General features: G+C 42.3%; 1 protein-coding gene across 2 annotated transcripts; it reads left to right on the top strand.

Annotated features, from left to right (window-relative positions):
• Window positions 1–5,424: 5,424 nt before the first annotated feature.
• On the top strand, window positions 5,425–13,501 carry znf574 (zinc finger protein 574). Of its 2 annotated transcripts, XM_012966357.3 has the most exons (4): window positions 5,425–5,569; window positions 8,250–8,331; window positions 8,421–8,493; window positions 10,487–13,501. In XM_012966357.3, the coding sequence occupies exon 4, from the start codon at window positions 10,524–10,526 to the stop codon at window positions 13,095–13,097; it is 2,574 nt and encodes an 857-aa protein (XP_012821811.1). In that variant the 5' UTR covers window positions 5,425–5,569; window positions 8,250–8,331; window positions 8,421–8,493; window positions 10,487–10,523; the 3' UTR covers window positions 13,098–13,501. The 2 variants fall into 2 exon arrangements, with proteins under 2 accessions (XP_012821811.1, NP_001004843.1); NM_001004843.1 differs by lacking the exon at window positions 8,421–8,493 and having other exon boundaries at window positions 5,464–5,569; window positions 10,487–13,430.
• Window positions 13,502–17,518: the final 4,017 nt, after the last annotated feature.

Genomic DNA, 17,518 nt, shown 5'->3' with positions numbered 1-17,518 from the left:
TGTCAAGAATAAGACGTAGCATAGTTAAAGTTAAGTTAAAGGTAAACTACCCTTTCAAATAATAATTTAAAACCACAAAAATTGTGTAAAAGAAAAATAAAAGTTTGATTACAATATTTTTTCAGTTCAAGTAGAAGTCAATGGGAGTTGTCCTAGGCAAAGGCAAGCCATATTCATGTCTCGAATTCACAAACTCGAAAATTGATAAATAAGCCCATTAGTCTAGCACATTGTGAGATAATGAGCCCTATGCAGCCACACAGGTACACATGCCTAAGGCTGGCTCTGCTGGTGCTAGTGGTGGAACCAGGTCTATAGGTTTTTGTAGTTTTGTAGTCAGTAGGTGGATGGAATATTTTAAAATATAAGGAAATTACTGAATAGTTCCATGAACATATACAGGTCATGGAACTCCAAGGTGACTCCTTCTGCTTACAGTGAGGAACATAAGTATTTGAACACCTTGTGATTTTGCAAGTTCTCCCACTTAGAAATCATGGAGGGGTTTGAAATTCACATTGTAGGTGCATTCCCACTGTGAGAGACAGCATTAAAAAAAAAATTCAGGAAATCACATTGTATGATTTTTTAAGAATGTATTTGTATTGCACTGCTGCACATAAGTATTTGAACACCTGAGAAAATCAGTGTTAATATTTGGTACAGAAGCCTTTGTTTGAAATTACAGAGGTCAAGCGTTTCCTGTAGTTCTTGACCAGGTTTGCACACACTGCAACAGGGATTTTGGCCCACTCCTCCACACAGATCTCCTCTAGATCTGTCAGGATTCGGGGCTGTCACTGAGCAACACAGAGTTTCGGCTCCCTCAAAAGATTTTTTATTGGATTTAGGTCTGGAGACTGGCTAGGCCACTCCAGAACCTTGATATGCCTCTTACGGAGCCACTCCTTGGTTAATCTGGCTGTGTGCTTCGGGTCATTGTCATGTTAGAAGACCCAGCCATGACCCATCTTCAATGCTCTGACTGAGGGAAGGAGGTTGTTGCTCAAAATCTCACAATACACATTCATCCTCTCCTTAATACAATGCAGTCGTCCTGTCCCCTTTGTAGAAAAGCACCCCCAAAGCATGATGTTACCATCCCCATGCTTCACAGTAGGGATGGTGTTCTTGGGATGCAACTCATCCTTATTTTTCCTCCAAACACGGCGGGTGAAGTTTAGACCAAAAAGTTCTACTTTGGTCTCATCTGACCACATGACTTTCTCAGAATGAGCCTTCCTTTGATGTGAATCACACTTTCTGCTTTGAGCCTTCCATTCTTTACTTTTCTGTCTCTTTTGCCTGCTCTGAAGGGCAGAGATTGATTTCTGAATGTTAAGATGTCAGTTTTTAGCTTGCTCAGCACCACTAGTTGCAATGTATGAACCGACCTCAGATAATGCCTTAGGGTTCATAGAGAAGAGCAGAGTGGAGATGAGGTTCATATAACTTTCTTTAATAATACACCAGTTTGGTAACCTAACTGAAGAGAGCTATAGTTCACATATAAAACACACATCCTACAACAAAATAAGTCTAGTGATCACACAGAACAGCACACACTATTAAAAATACCCGACCTGTATTTATTTAAGCCCGATATAAGCAGATTTTCATGGCTAACTGGATTTGGATTTCTCAACCAGCTGTAATTGTTGTGGTTTGCACTGATGCATTAAAAGCTGGCCATAGATTGGTCAACACTGGCTGTCATATCAAATGCTTCTTACTGAGCCAGCAACCTATTGGCTTAAATTACAGCACCCTTAACTGATACCTGAATGGGGATTCATGAGTGAGGTTTGAAAACTCTATCAGGTAACAACAATATTGTTGAGCCATGGGTATATTCAGTAACTGGTAACTGAAAGGTTTAGGATACCCTTTGCTTTCAGATATTGGATTTTGAGGCTACTTTAAAAGTTTAATAAACCAATTACCAGAAAGTTTCTACTTTGATAGGGGTGTATTTTGTCACCAACCCCAATCATGTTGAGGCCTAAGACACAACTCACCAGAACTGCAGTGGTCTCCCACTGATCCATTCTCTACCTGGTGCTGGGAATTTCTTGGACCCAACTGGTTGCAGGTTTGGCTGTCTGGTGGGTAGATTGATTTAACACAGAAAGCTTAGATATCTTTTGCATATAAAAATGCCTAACCTATTTATTGCTTGAAATTACACATTAATAGACCCCCACTGTGATTTAATAGAATCTCCTTTGCTCCACCAGAGCCCAAAGACTTTATTTACTACTACTTGGAGGCTCAATCTACAATTTACAACCAATTTGCACCCCAAAACAATCATTACCAACTATATTTTTGATAAATCTCTTCTACAATTAATCTCTTTACATGTCAGTGAATATGAACATGGAGATTTAATCTACCTTTTCTAGATTTGGGCAACATAAACAAGTAGACAGCTTGGAAAAGGAGAAAATATTTTTAGTATTTTAGATTTTTGATAGGACTGTAATGCATTAATGCTTTTGCAGTTTTGCTTTTTAACCACTAGAAGGCTTCATAGTTCTGCATTTTCCTGGATTTGTGACTTTATACAACTGTGCAGTTAAAATTACCTCTGGATATTTCCTGGGACTACTGTTTTTGTTCTCAGACTATCGCATTACTTAATATTCTTTTGGAGATCACAAACACACCAAAGGGCTAAAACACCTTTCTATATATTTAACTGATATACCCTTCAATAATGGACCGATCAGAAAAGGATGTAAAATCTCACCCCTTAATACCTACCAAACCAATAGATGCATTTTTGAAAAAGCAATCTGGTGGCTCGGTACAATCTGCAGAATACCTCAGGAAATAGATCTCAGCTTCAACAACAAGTTCTATCTTCAACTGAAACTAGAAGACTTGTAGAACGGTTCCCGTTTTGATAATATAAGAATACGAGGAATCCCAGAATCCTTTAAAAAACTGGAGACAGAAATAAAGTAATAGTTAGCCACTCTTGTGCCAAATCTACCATCTCAGTTTCTGCATATCGACCAAAACCATTGATCTTTGGCTAAACCCCCCCAATATTGATAAGCTGTGAGACATCATATTGAAACTACATTACCACCAAACAGGCTATCATGAGAGCATCCAGAGATGCACAAATACTCAAATTTCAAGGTCTCCCAGTCCAATTATTAGCAAACCTGCTTCCACAAACACTAGTCCCCCATAGGGCTTTCAAACCCACTCATTAAATTGCAGTCCCGAAAGATCCGCAAGTGGGGCTTTCCCCTAAAATTGATATTTTCTTACAATGGCAGGCAACTTTCCTATTTGACTTTAGAAGAATCTTTGAATACTCTCAACTTGATCAGACTAACAAAAAGCTTCAACTAATAAACTAGTACGAGTAACAAGTACAAACTAACATACCCCACAATCACCAAGATCATAACAGTCAGCTAATCATTCTCCACCACAATCCCCTCTACCACAATGCTCTACCAAGCATAGTGTTTGCCTCATGGATCAGCAGCATCATTGCATTTAACAATTCTAAAATAGTTACTTTCTAATGACTGAAGCTATTTTTATTAAAGCTTGTTAGTATTTCCAAGCTTTACATTTTATAAAGGCCCAGATCCATTTATGGTCATGCCACAATTTCCCCCCTAGAATGAAATGGGCCATCCCGGTCCCCCTTTTAAGGTCACCTTGGGATTCTACATCCCTCAAAATATTATTTTTAGGTTTAAACCTATTTTTACAATGATGGTTTTATCAGATATGTTTGTTTAGGAAATGCTTTTCTCTGCCTAATTTAACATTGGTAACACCTATTAACATCAAACTTTTATCTAGCCACTTCCCTTTCTAAAACTAAAGGCATAACTATTTGCTTTTGCAAAGGATTACATTTTTATCTCCTCAAACAAATTACTGATTCAGAAGGCAGGTATCTAATTTTAGAAGGTGAATTGAAAAGATACATTAATAACATTAGTAAGTTACCACTCTCCAAATCAACAGCAACATCTTTGTTGAGCAAACTACTTTTAGAAGGAAATACTAATTTATTCCTGTCCCCCACTTTAGATAATTCTAAATGATTGGACCATGTGTATGTGGATAGTGTAGCAGCCAAAGTTATTAGAGGGTGTTTATCAAATCTTCAAGTTGCAGATGTTTGGCGAGAACAACATCCACTTAGATTGGATTACATGTTTAATTCACATCCAACTCTGTTTACGCAAGAATGGACCATATTTTTTATCTACACAGCATTGATCCCAAATATTCACTCCTCTTCTGTATTTTTCACCGCCTGATCCGATCACTTTCCAGTGTTCTTTTTTCTTTTGGAAAAGAGAAAGGAATCATACTGTAGTCCTATAAATCACAGTATAATGCATATACCAGTGTTTAGGTTACCAGATGTAGCTTTATATAAGAATCAGAGAAGTTTATTAGAATTAGACTGTGTAATATAAAAGACAATGTACAAGTTAAAGTAACATGTTGTATTACATGTTTATGTAATTACATATTTAATTTGTATCTTTTTGTTTGCATATGATAAAAGCCAAAAAATAAGTAGATAAAAAAAAAAATTAAATGGCAAATAAAGCCTGTAGGTTAAAGGTAGGTATAACTTTATGACAATTTTTATTTAGGGATTACAAGTTTTAGAATAACTACAATATGGGTGATGGAAAAAAGCAAAGAATATTATTATTATTATTGCCATTTTTAATTGTGTCCCAGTGTATTGCACTGACTACAAGTTTGCAAAAAAATATATATCTACGGCACTTACAATATTATTATTAAAAAAACAAAGAGACTTGTATTTGTTTCTAAGAATAAACTCAATAACGAGGTAGATAATGTTGTTCCTATGGTTTTTAAACATAGAAGAAATCTTTAGGAAGTAGTGCTCTATGTTGAGGCAAAGTAAAGTTGATGCGACAAATTATATGTTTAAATGACACCTTTGGTAGGGAAGTTTAGATGCAATAGGTGTGTCAAGCTGTAAATGTGGAAGAGCCATTGATTTTGGACATGGTTGTTACAAAATGGGGGAATTTTAACTCCTCTTTTGTAGTACAAGCACAGGACATATTATTTGAAATGCTTCGGACTGATAACACTTAGCACTTTGTAAATATATGAGCCGCGACCAAATGTATTATTTTATTAGTTTCCTATAAGAAGTTAGAAAGACCAACAAATAAATGAATTGTACTTTTAGTCAACTATTGCTAATGGAGCCTCTGGTGGAATTGGGACCGCTGGCGAGCAGAACCAATACAGAGGCAGGTACTGTAAGCAGAGGAGAGGCCTGGGGCCCGCACACACTGCCCAGACTGGCGGATTACGCTTGAACTCCGTCAGCCCCAGGCTTGTACGTGCCGCGTCACTGCGCTTATATACGGCATGGGAGTGACGTCACACTCTCTTCTCGCGAGAGTGTGACAGGCCTGTGGGCGAGTTGGCCTGTGGGCGAGTTGGCTGCTGAGCTGCTGAGGTGCTGGGCATGTGAACGGCGATCCGGGACTTCGGGCGGCAGGGCTATGAAACTCGGGACTGTTGGGCGGTAGGAATTTGTTTTTCTTTTTTTGCCTGTGCAAAGCAAATATAAACCCTATCACTGCACTAATATCACGTTTCACATGGCTTTCATAAGGGACTGCAAATGCAACTGGAAGCGCTGTCCGTCTTTCCCTTCACTGCTACATGTGACTATTGCAGCTCTGTGGGTAACGAGTTCCTCCAGCCTGGCAGTATTGGCAATCGGCTGGCTAATGCTACATTGTCTCAGGAGACAGAACCAGCGGTGCAGAAAGGGGCAGAAATGTTTATTAGGCGGTACATAGGGTTTGGGGACAGTGCCTTTTCCCTCTGAGTATAAGAATCCTGATATCCCAGAAATACCAAGTGATATTAATGGCACATAGCTATCAGGATTATGGGGCCACCAGGCATGCTCTGAAAATCAACTCCTTGGTTCTACTATGGCCTGAGGCTGTCATTGGCGGTATATAGAAGTTGTGTTTATATGCCCCTTACATGAGGCAGGTTAAGTATCCCGCGGCAGCGCCCGGCTGGTTACCAGGGTCGGCAAAGGGTGCTCCTGGTACCTTAGGGCTGTGACACACGGGGAGATTAGTGGCAACGCGACAAATCTCCCCGAAATGCCATTCCCACCGGCTAGACTGCAAATCACTGGTGGGATGACATAGTGGGCGCCAAAATCGCCGAAGTTTCCCCTCGTCTGCAAGTTACATTATAGCCGGTGGGATGGCCTTTCGGGGAGATTAGTCGCCCGCGACAGGGGAGTTTTGATGGGTGGCGACTAATCTCCCCATCTTTCACAGCCCATAAAGGAGAAGGAAAGGTAAAAACTAAGTAAGCTTTATCAGAAAGGTCTATGGAAATACAAGCCATAAGCACTCACAGAAATGCTGCACTGAGTTCTCTGTCAAAAGATTAGTTGTGTCTGTTTTCCTCTGCCAGAGACATGCAGCTTTCTGCTTGCTGCTCTCTGCTGCTCCCCCCTCCCTCAAGAATGCTAAGAACTCACTCCCACCCCTTGGGAATGTGGATCTGAGCCAATCGGCAGGAAGCTGACTCATAGGGGCCGATTCATTAAAACACGAGTTTGACTCCCAAATGGGAAAAATTCGGATTGGATACAATAATTTCTGAAGATCGCAAATATCACGAAAATGCTTACGAAAAAATCGTAATAATATCGTATTGGCGATCCGAACGTCACAAGATTTTCGTATGGAACGATTGAAAGCAGTGGGAAAACCTTTCCGATTTTTTTGCGCAAGCCTACGAAAAAGTCTCACAAGCGTATGGAAAAGTCGTGCGGCGTATGAAAAAGTCGCTCGGAGCATTCAAGAGCGTTCGTGGATTAGTAAATCAGCCCCATAGTCTAACTAACTGAGCATGTTCACTTGGTCTGGTTGTCTGTGCAGGAGCGAGGCATTATGGGATCTTTCTTTACACAGCTCAGTGTTTTTTCTTCCTGTTTGGCTTCTGATCATCTGAACAGGAGAAATATGGGGAGACTTAAAGGCACTATTGAGAGAACTGAAGGTATGCCTGCAGCTTGGGATTAACTCTTTATTAGCCTTTCCTTCTCCTTTAAGAGTGGAAATTACACTTTTTTTAGCTGGAATTTTGGCTTATCAAGTGCAGAGAGCATTATTGCAGCCCCTTCTGACATAAAAAACTTTAGAGTGGGTGGGGCCACCCCAGGGCAGAAGGACCCCTGAGGTGGCAGTTCTCCTCTGGTGCAGCAGCTGCTTGGTGTGCCATAAGCCCAAACCAGAAAGCAGTGTCATGAATCCATTGGAGACACAATGAATCAGCGATGCCCAACACATTGTTGCTGTTGAAAGTCATATTAAAACTGACAAATTAGGAAGGTTCTAGCAGGCAAGACTGGCTCCTTCAGAGGCTAGAGAGAGAAACTGCTGTCATACCTACTACATTTTCTGTCTCTTCATCCAACTGCCAGGATCAGTACCCATACGCTGACTTCTGTTGAATGATGCTGCGTCTTTTGTGTTACTGGCTGAAGCTTCTACATGGGCAAGGGCCACACACATCCAGTGAAGCCATCAGTGTGTAGTTTTACTGATTAGCTTGTGGGGTATGGGTTTTGATTTTCCCCTGCAACTTCCTGCTTCTTACAAGGTGGTTAAACCGGTCCATTGAGAAGCCCTCTGTATAATGAGCTGCTCCTTATCTTAAAACCTAACAGGCTGCAGGTTAGGGAAGTGAGGGATTTGTTTATGCACAGGTCTTTTCAATGGACCTTGTGAAAACTGTGGAATTGGATTTAAGATGTAACTTTTATATATATATTTATAAATTTAAGCAATAAGCACAAGCCCTGTTTATTGAACTTACACTTTATACTGCCCCTTTAAGAGTGAAGACACACTGAGCTACTAGTCGCAGCTACTTGTCACTGCTACTAAACGCCAAAAATACCCTGCCATAGACAATACTGAGAATTGCCTCTGCTGAAACCCACACAGAGACAGTTATCAGTAAATGATCAGCATTGTCTGTTTTTGTAGCCATGACAAGTAGCTGCTACTAGTAGCTCCGTGTGTCTTCACCCTAATGATTAGAGAATGCTCACATAGATGTTAAGGATCTCACAGACATTGCTGGGGATGGTATCAGTGTCATCAATATATGTCTTACAAATCTTTAACAATATCTTATTTTCTCCCAAATCCACTGTCTTACAGTATCCATCTGTTGATCTTTGCAAAGCTGCCTCCACAAGAGAGTATTGCTGGTGAGGGCATCTATTACGTGTCATAACTTAAGGTAATAGAACAGTGACATCATACACCAATTAACATCTGCATCATTCTTACTGTAACCCTAAGAGTTTTTTTTTTTTTATTGTTTTGTAGTACAAAAAGCAAAACAACCTAACAAGCCACAGTTTCCAGGTCTATTCATTGTACATCAACACCACTGGAGAAGGTATAAATTGTTTAGTACATACTATATTAGGTACAGGGTGGTACAAAGAATAGTACTATAACATTACTAATGCCTTGAGTCCAACCACGATGACCAGATTAGTTCAGATTTAGTCTGTGTACCCCTAACCTGAAGTGTGTTTAAAAAGTGGTATTGCCTTATTGACCAGTAGTTGCCATGAGGAGGGGAGGGTAGCCCATATCCAGTGCATCGCAATATCTTTCTTAGAGTAGGATAACAGTGGTCGGTATCGGTTGTGGGCATAGTTGATTGGAATAATAACACCCAAAATGCCCAGGAGGCAGATTTTAGGTGATAATATATGAGGGAACTCCAAGTAATTTACCAGGATATTAATGATGCTTTACCAAAATTTAGCTATTGGTGGGCATGACCATATCATATGGAAAAATATTGCGTTTTCTTGTCCGTACTTGGGGCAGGAGTCATCTATACTTCTCCCCATTTTAAAATCTCTGATGGGGGTAGTATAGATCTACTGTAGAATTTTATATTGAATAAGTTTATCTTTGGTGGATTTTAAAAAATAATAGTTCTCTGTTGCTGCCTCCCAGTCCTTGTGACTTGTGTCTGGTATTGCCAGCACCCATTTGTACATTGTAATCTGGTATTGTGTCTGGTATTTCCTCAAAATCAGTTAAGAGGCCTCCAGTAAGTGTAAAGTATCTTCTAAGGGAGTGACTTGTACTGTTGGTTGGAGTTATGAGAACTGAGCTCTGAATGTGTGTGTGACTGTAAATATGGTGTTAGATGTATTTTTGGGAGATTTCCTGGTGGAGAAAGCCTGTGTCTAGGGCAAGATCCCCAAGATAGTTCAGTCCTATTCCAGTGGTTTAAGTGTGACTTGCCCCATAAAGGGAGTTTAGAAGAGAGCAGAGAGTTGCCCAGGAGCTTTATGTCCATTTGCCACGCTTTGTGCGGGGTAAGCAATGTGGGGGGCAGAGTGCCAATGTCATTGATGTGGCAGTATGGGAAATTTTGAAGGTCGTCTATGGATTCCGAAATTAACGTTTGTAGAAGCCAATTTGAATTGTATAGATCTGGGAGGAAGCACCAGTGCAAATAATACAGTTGCAAGGCAAGATAAAATACAAATACAGGTTTAGGAGGGCTAAGTCTCTGGTGCTATATGGAGCTGTCAATTATTCCCAAGCCACTTTTGGTGATTTATTATTCCATATGAAGGGTAATAGAATTTTCAAGAACGCCTAAGTATTTGAAGGAGGTTACCTGTTTCAGGGGGATGTCGGGGAGGGGGGGGTGGTAGGAGAAAATAATCTATAGGAAGCAACAATGATTTGCCACAGTTTAATTCCTATGCCGAGAATTGACCAAAGTGGTCCACCGTTTTAAGTAAAGTTGGCTAATAACTCTTTGGGATCTACCAAGTATATTAGTAGGTCGTCAGCACAAAGTGACATTTTTTATGGTGGTGCCATATGTCAAGCCCTTAATTTGGTTGGCTTCTCTAATTAGTGTGGCCAATGATTCAGTAGCTAAGGCAAATATGGTGGTGGAAAGGGGCAGCCCTGTCTTCTGAAGAATTTGAATCCGCTTCCATGGCTAAATATTTTCCTCCAGGAGATATTTGAATTTTGTATAACTTCATAATTTTATTGTTTACCTACCCACGACTCCCCCTCTATTGGGCTGAGCCTCTCAGTTCTATAATGTAGAAACCCCAGATATATAAAACAGAAGGAATGTTTTTTTAAAAGGTTTTTATTTTGCATTTTCAAACAAACAAAATTAAACAAGGAAAACAGAAAAACAGAAGGAATGTTTACCAATATCTGGTGTCTAAACAGAACACACCCAGACTTTGGGGACCCTTGCTTGAGTGTGTAGCAGTGTCATGTATTGCCTCTTGCAGTAATGTAGGACTATCTGCCCTATAGCCCTTTAGCTGTTTCTCACTCTGGCTGTCAAGGGGTTTATGGCTAAAATGTTGTTTCTCTTTTTCTTTTGGCAGTTTGTCTGTGCAGAAGACTTTTAGTGGAGATGCGGGAATGACTGATTCAGAAGAGACAGTTTTGTATGTAGAGCACCGGTATGTGTGTTCAGAGTGTGGAGAAGAGTATCCCAGCCTAGAAGAAGCCCTTGAGCACCAGCAAAGCCATGCTGCAGCCTTGCAGGAGCCTCAGTATCAAATAGTAGGGGTCAACTCTCTGGAGAACCAATACCAGTGCCTGGAGTGTGGGCTGCTCTTGAGGACTCCAGAAGATTTGCTTGCCCACCAAGAGCTACACCCCACTCAGAATGAAATCCAAAAGCCCAAGCGCCCTACACGGAGTGAGATTCACTATGAATGCCCAGAATGCAAAGCTTTGTTTAATAGTCAGGATGTGTGGATGGCACACCGTTACACTCACATGCAAGTGCAGGATGTTTCACATTCCAAGATAGTGCTCCAGACAGACGACCATGTTATTGAGGATGGACTCCAGCTTATGTGTGCCCCTGCAGTACCCAGTGAGGTCCACCTTGTAACTGGGGATCCGCATTTCCATGTGTCCACGCCATCATCTGCTTCTGTGTCCCACACTCAGGTGCTGGTGGATCTGGAGCACTCATATAAAAAGAATGAGGGTGCAGGGGAGGACTGTGCCATGGAGCTTTTGCTTTATAAGTGCTCTGAGTGCACTCAGCTATTTCAGACACCAGGAGAATTTTTGGAACACCAAGGGACACATTTTTCTGGGCAGGAACGCATTTCAGACACAAACAGTCATCTTGACCAAACTCCACAACTGTCTCTGAATGGGCAAGAAAAAGAACCAATCATAAATCAGGGAAATACTTGCACTGACTATCAGGCGGAGAATAAAGAATTGCTGGTGCAGCCTGAGGGAGAGCAAGCAGAGCAAGATAGTTGGACAGTTGACAGAGAACCTGTATTTTCCTGTGGTGATTGCAGTGAGACTTTTCAGACTACCAAGGACCTTGAAGAGCATCAAATTTCCCATCAGAACGGTCCCTTCAGCTGTCCGCTCTGCAGCAAAGTCTTCCCTACCTACCCAGAGGTGGGTGAGCACCTGAAATCCCACCGTAGTGAGTCTCGTTACCTTTGTGTGGATTGTGGTCTTGCCTTTGTAAGTGAGGCTGTCCTACTGAATCATCGCCGTTCTCACTTGGCCAATCCTCTCTTTACTTGTGAATGCGGCCTGACCTTTTTGAATATGACAAGATTCTTGTACCACCGTCGTGTCCATAGCAGCAAACAGCCTGATACTGGCGCAGTGGAGGAGAAGAAAACTGTTAACAGCATAGCGCCAAGTCCTGCTGGAAACTTCCACTGTGACCCATGTGGGAAGGATTTCCCTTTGCTTTCCCAGTTTTTGCGTCACCAGCGGTTTGTGCATGCCCTAGAGAGAAGACATAAATGCCCTACTTGTGGGAAGCATTTTAAGAAAGGCTCCCACCTGCGCACTCACATGCTAACACACACAGGAGAGAGGCCCTATTCCTGCACAGTGTGCAGCAAATCTTTCAACTCTCAAGCCAACCTGCTGCGACACCGACTTACCCATACTGGAGAGAAGCCTTATAAATGCCAGCTCTGCGGAAAGGCATTCAGTCAGTCGTCTACGTTGCAGCAGCACCAGTATGTGCATGGGCAGGCCTATCTATATAAATGCAATGAGTGCGGTATTAATTTTCACCGCCCTTACCGCCTGCTCTTGCACCAGTACCACCATACAGGAGAGTATCCTTATAAGTGCCAGGACTGCGGGCTTTCCTTCCTTCTTAAAAGGCTGCTTGAAGTGCACCAGTTAGGGCATCGTGGCGAAGAGCCACATCGATGCCGGGAGTGCGGAACAAATTTCCCCAGCGTACAAAGATTACAGGATCACCGCTGCAGTAAAGCAGGAGATGGAGGAGGTGAAAAATTAGAGTGCCCTATATGCGGTAAGAAAGTTACTTCAGATGCCCACCTTAATACCCACGTTGCTGCTCAGCATTCTGGAAATAAAAGAAGCAATGTCAGTTCTGGGAAGGGCACGCCAGTACTACCCCGCAACAAACTGAAAGGGGGAGGGGGAAAAAACTTGGAGTGCTCAGATTGCCACAAAACATTTAGCACCGAAACGTCCCTTCAAGTGCACCGCAGGATCCATACCGGCGAGCGGCCATACCCTTGCCCAGATTGTGGTAAAGCCTTTAGACAGTCAACCCACTTGAAAGACCACCGAAGGCTGCACACAGGTGAAAAGCCCTTCAAGTGTGACGTGTGTGGGAAAGCATTCACAATAGCTGTGCGTCTCTCCGAACATAAACGCATCCATACTGGGGAGAGGCCCCACTCATGTCCTGACTGTGGCAGAGCCTATCGCTCCTTCTCTAATTTGTGGAAACATCGAAAACTCCACCGAGAGCAGCAAGTGCAGCTACAGGAACCGGAGTCTCAGCCTGCCGACCTCTCTAGCACTGTGGCCATACTGGAAACCGTAGAAACTATTCCCATTATTGAAACCGTTGAAATCTTTCCAGAGGGCAGCACAATTAGCGTACAGGACATTCAGTTTGAGACGCTGCAGGTGGAGAATATTCATTTGGGGAATATACAGATTGGAACTTTATAAAGGGTATAAGTCCTGCATTCGTGGACAATGTGATGGGGTGACAGGGCAAGTTTCTCTAAATGGCGCTGTACCCCTGCAGTCTGTTTTCGGCAGTTGGCACTTGTTTTTGGGAACCACAGGGTGAGCGATAATAGTCTCTCTGTGCCTATAGAAAGCCAATACAGGGAGTGCTTGGCTGTGGAAAGGAGGATGGCCGCTCCTGCTCTCCGATGAAGAAACTGTTATATAGTTATATAAAATGCTAATTTTATTGTCCTCCGGAGTTCTGTTACTCAGGCAGTTCTGCTTGCTAAGTCTTTCAATAAAGCAGTACTATTCTCCAGAAAGGACAAACAGTAGTGTGGCGTGTGTCTCCATCTGCCTCTTTGTGTTACTGCTTCTCATTGACCTCTGCTTCCCTCTATTTCTTGGTACTGCTCTTCCCTTCCCTCTAACACTTTAACCTCCATATTTGGTGCTCTTTCCTTATATGTAACCCCTTTGGTTTTTAAAACAGCATTAGGCTTTGATTTGCCCCTTTAACAAGATCCAAATGCCCTAGGAAAACCTGTCTGTTTTCAGTGGGAATCTTTTATGTATCCCTCAGCCAAGGAAGGGGCCCAGTTGTGTTCATGGCACAGGGCTTACTGCAGTTTGCCATTGGCTGATAATATTGGAAGCTCCAGCACCATTGGTGAGTCTGATGCCCATGTTTTAAATGGAATTGTCTTGCTCTTCTTCCTGCCTCCTATTCTGGCTTTTTTTTTACTTTCTCTTACTCTTTCTCTTAATCTCCATCCCTTTTGTCCCCCGAACCTTCTGTTCTATTTTTCTTACTTTTTCTGTTCCTTTTTGCTTTTCACATTTCCACCTTCTGTAACCTTGATCTTTTGTTCTTCTTCTTTCCATCCTTTCTCTTTTCTCACACTCTTTTACAGACCTGCTCTTTTCTGCATTCTTCCTCTTCTACCCAGATAATACTGTTTTTATATAAGGGCAGTGCTCTCCTCTCTAATGCAAACTCGGTTTTGGCCTTACGTGGTGGGAGGAAACTATCCTTGCTGCTAAGAAATAATTGCTTATTTTGATTGATGCAGATAAGATTTACTTCTGTAACACTGCTTTGCCTTAACCTGAGCTTGCGGAAAGGTGGCATGGAGCAGTGCAGGGCTTTGTAACAGCTAAAAGTTTTACCTCCTGCTTCTTAGTTGATCCTAGTTCTGCTTATTGCTCAGTGTGGGGTAACCAGGCAATTGGCTTCTGTTAGCAATGATTCCTATCCTTCCGCTAAGGCAAAGGCCATGTGCCCAATAGGATAAATAAACAGCGTGGCACTGATTCCTTCGAACATACAGTAGGATCATGTTGTCTATATAAAGTGCTATTAGTGTTTATTGGCTAAAAAGCAGGTTCTTACCATAATCTTTAATCGTTAGGCACCTTAATCTTCCTCAGGTCACCAGGGCTGCTGACAGAGAAAGTTCTTCAGAAATATGAATTTACAGAATTAAGGTCTGTCCACTAAGCAGTCCAAACTGTGGCTCAGTCCATATGAATATTATATTATTATTAAAGTGTGAGGTTAAACCAGTGCAGTCTGGCTAATCAATTCCATTAATCCAAATGATAGGCTGCACAATCAGGGACAGATGCTTATCTGCTGGCTGAAAAAATGGCAGAGAATTTGTCTTGTACCATTGTAAATATTATGGGTCTGTACCTATACAACAGGATGATACTTAATATAGAATAAAATTGGTCATCATTACAAATGAGCCATCTTATACAGAAGCTCCTACATATGTTGCTAAATTAGAACTCCCAGCACCCCACTGGCAACTGTAGCTTGATAACTGCTATTACTAAACCCATCCCAAGTTGTGTATGGCCAGTTCCAAGTGACTGCAAGCGTACCATTGTACATGTCTAGCCGAGTGCTGAAAGGATGATTACATACGAATGTGTTTTTTATGGTTTGTCTTGTCATCCACTTGCTAAGATTATGGGTTCAAAAAACAAGCTAGATTTCCCCACCCAAGTGCTATTCAATGTAAAAATAAAAAATACAAATTGTCCAACTATTATCCTAGCATGGCCTTTTAGATTTGAGTTCTCAGTTCGACCACATGGGGGTGCAGTTGAGCCAAGCGTCTGTCTGTAAGATGATACATGGTAGGTTGAAGCAGTAATGCAACGCTCAGTCTGGCAGCCGCCAGGCAGCCATTTGTAGCAGAGCAGCTGCAGTGGGGTGTATGTAAGAAGATGAAAATGGAACAGTTCTGTGCCATGATGCAGCTGTATAGGCCCTTTTTTGTTCCCAGAAGCTGCAGTCGCAGTGTGGCAGTAGCTTGTGGCACAGATGGCCGTGCATATAAATATGGCAGTGTATTATGTGCAGATTGCATGGTGAGCCCCCTGTGTGCTTCCCTGTAATGTGGATGGCTGCTGAGCTCTGCTTTCTGTTCTCTCTGATCATTAATCAGCGGTCTGCAACCTGTGTCTGCCCAGATGCTGCACATACAGGGAGGTATAGACAAATTGGCTGAGTGGCTGTGCTTTTTCCAATGTGTTATATACAGTTATGCACTAAAACCCACCATGGGTGTTTAGACCTGCATAACTTTGTCTCTAACTGTCTCCTAAAATCTGGACGGTGCACAACAGGTAGTCTTCTTACCCCCAACTTGGTCCTTTCTGGGGGAAGGGTGACATAGGAGCTTCCAGATACGGAATTAGACAGCCCAAAGTTTTACCACTGCTTCTACCTGAGAGTCAATTATTACAACTACTAACACTGGGAACCCTATTCTGGTAAGGGGGACCCAGCTTATATACCCACCACCTGTATGGTGTAGCAACTGCAGCCCTTAATGGGTGCAAGCACACAGCATTTCAGGCTATTTCATTTCTCAAGTGGCACAATAATAACAAAGCTGGATGATAGTGCCAATGTTTCTCTTAAACTGCCATAGTGCATGAACAACCATACTGCAAAGAAGAGCAAAAATTCTGGGCTCTCTGTGCAAGCAAATGTCTGTGAGACACTAGCGCGCTGATCCCCAACCCTTGGAAACTGCTCCCAGTGGCCCCAAAGCACAGGTTTATTTTTTAATTCCTGACTTGGAGACAAGTTGTTTTTGCATAAATCCATGTGTACGGCCAAACAGATCTTGCAGGCTGCCAGTCCACACTGGATCTACCAAATAGCCAGTCACAGCCCTCTTTTGGAACCCCTAGGATCTTTTTTCATGCTTGTGTTGCTCCCTTTTTACATTCGAATGTTGCTCATGGGTAAAAAAAGGTTGGGGACCCCTACAATAGAGACTAATGAGCCAATGTAAAGCAACATGTATGTGTTAAGTGAGATTTTGCTTAGTAAATCTGGAGCTAGAAGATGGCAGGACATCCTTACATAGACAATAAAAAATGATGCCATTGAGCCAGAACATTTACCTGCAGTCTCTCCCTTGTGCCTGGTAGGCTTTAGTATTGTGCACGGCCTGCAGAGGGCGCTCAGCTCCTCCTGTCTGCCCCCTAAGCAGCAATTCTCTCCACATTTTCCTATGACCACAACATCTGCTGGTATAACATGTACCAATCTACAGAGAGATCACAGCTTGCAAAGGCAGAACGTTCTCACAACTCAATATGCTGCTCCCCTACTTTATTGTCTCGTCGTGAGAAGATTAACCTACTTACAGTGAGTCCATATTCTCTTTAATTAGTACTTCGACATTTTCCATGTGCCTCTACCCTGCCTCTCATGAGACGCACGAAGCGTCTCTAATCCACACACCTCGAAAGGAAGGCTTCCCACTGCTAGTGTGATCCAGGTTAATTGGTTAATTGAGTACTAACTGGATCGTTCTGAGAATCTTGCCTGTTGCTCAGTGGAGAGGAAGGAATGGAGGCGGCTGTGTTCCAAGGAGCCTTCAGGAGGCCTTTACATCCCTTCAAAGCTTGGCCCTTTATATATTCAAGCTCTGGGAAAACAAACACGCACACATCTAGTTTAAGGGATTTTTGGAAACTGATGTAAAGAGGGGAAATGAAATAACTGAAGAAATGGAGGGTGGAAAGCCAAAAACTCAATTTTGCCATAAAAAAAATCTCAATGTAAACTGCTTGACAATATACCTTCAGCTTTAAAATACCGAATTCCTATTAGTGAGTGGGCATGTTGTCAGCTTGGCTGCCATGTGCTAGTACCATATGAGAAGGCAGTGGTTATTTTGGGAGCTTCTATACTGGGGGAGAAAATGCCCAATTTGCCTTCAACCTAGGAACCCTTTTATACTGGCCATGGAAATACCAGCCTCTTTTTCTACCACCCTGCGGACTCCTTGTCATGGACCTGTTTTGGTCTGCTTTACAAACATTTCAGCAGTTCCTGTACTGGGCAGGCAAAAGTTTTAGCTGCAGAATGCAAAAATGCACCTGTA

This window comes from Xenopus tropicalis, chromosome 7, assembly GCF_000004195.4.
Source record: "Xenopus tropicalis strain Nigerian chromosome 7, UCB_Xtro_10.0, whole genome shotgun sequence".
NCBI classification, from domain to species: Eukaryota; Metazoa; Chordata; class Amphibia; order Anura; family Pipidae; genus Xenopus; species Xenopus tropicalis.
The sequence above is the reverse complement of the archived record's forward strand: the minus strand, read 5'-3'. Positions and strand labels throughout refer to the sequence as shown.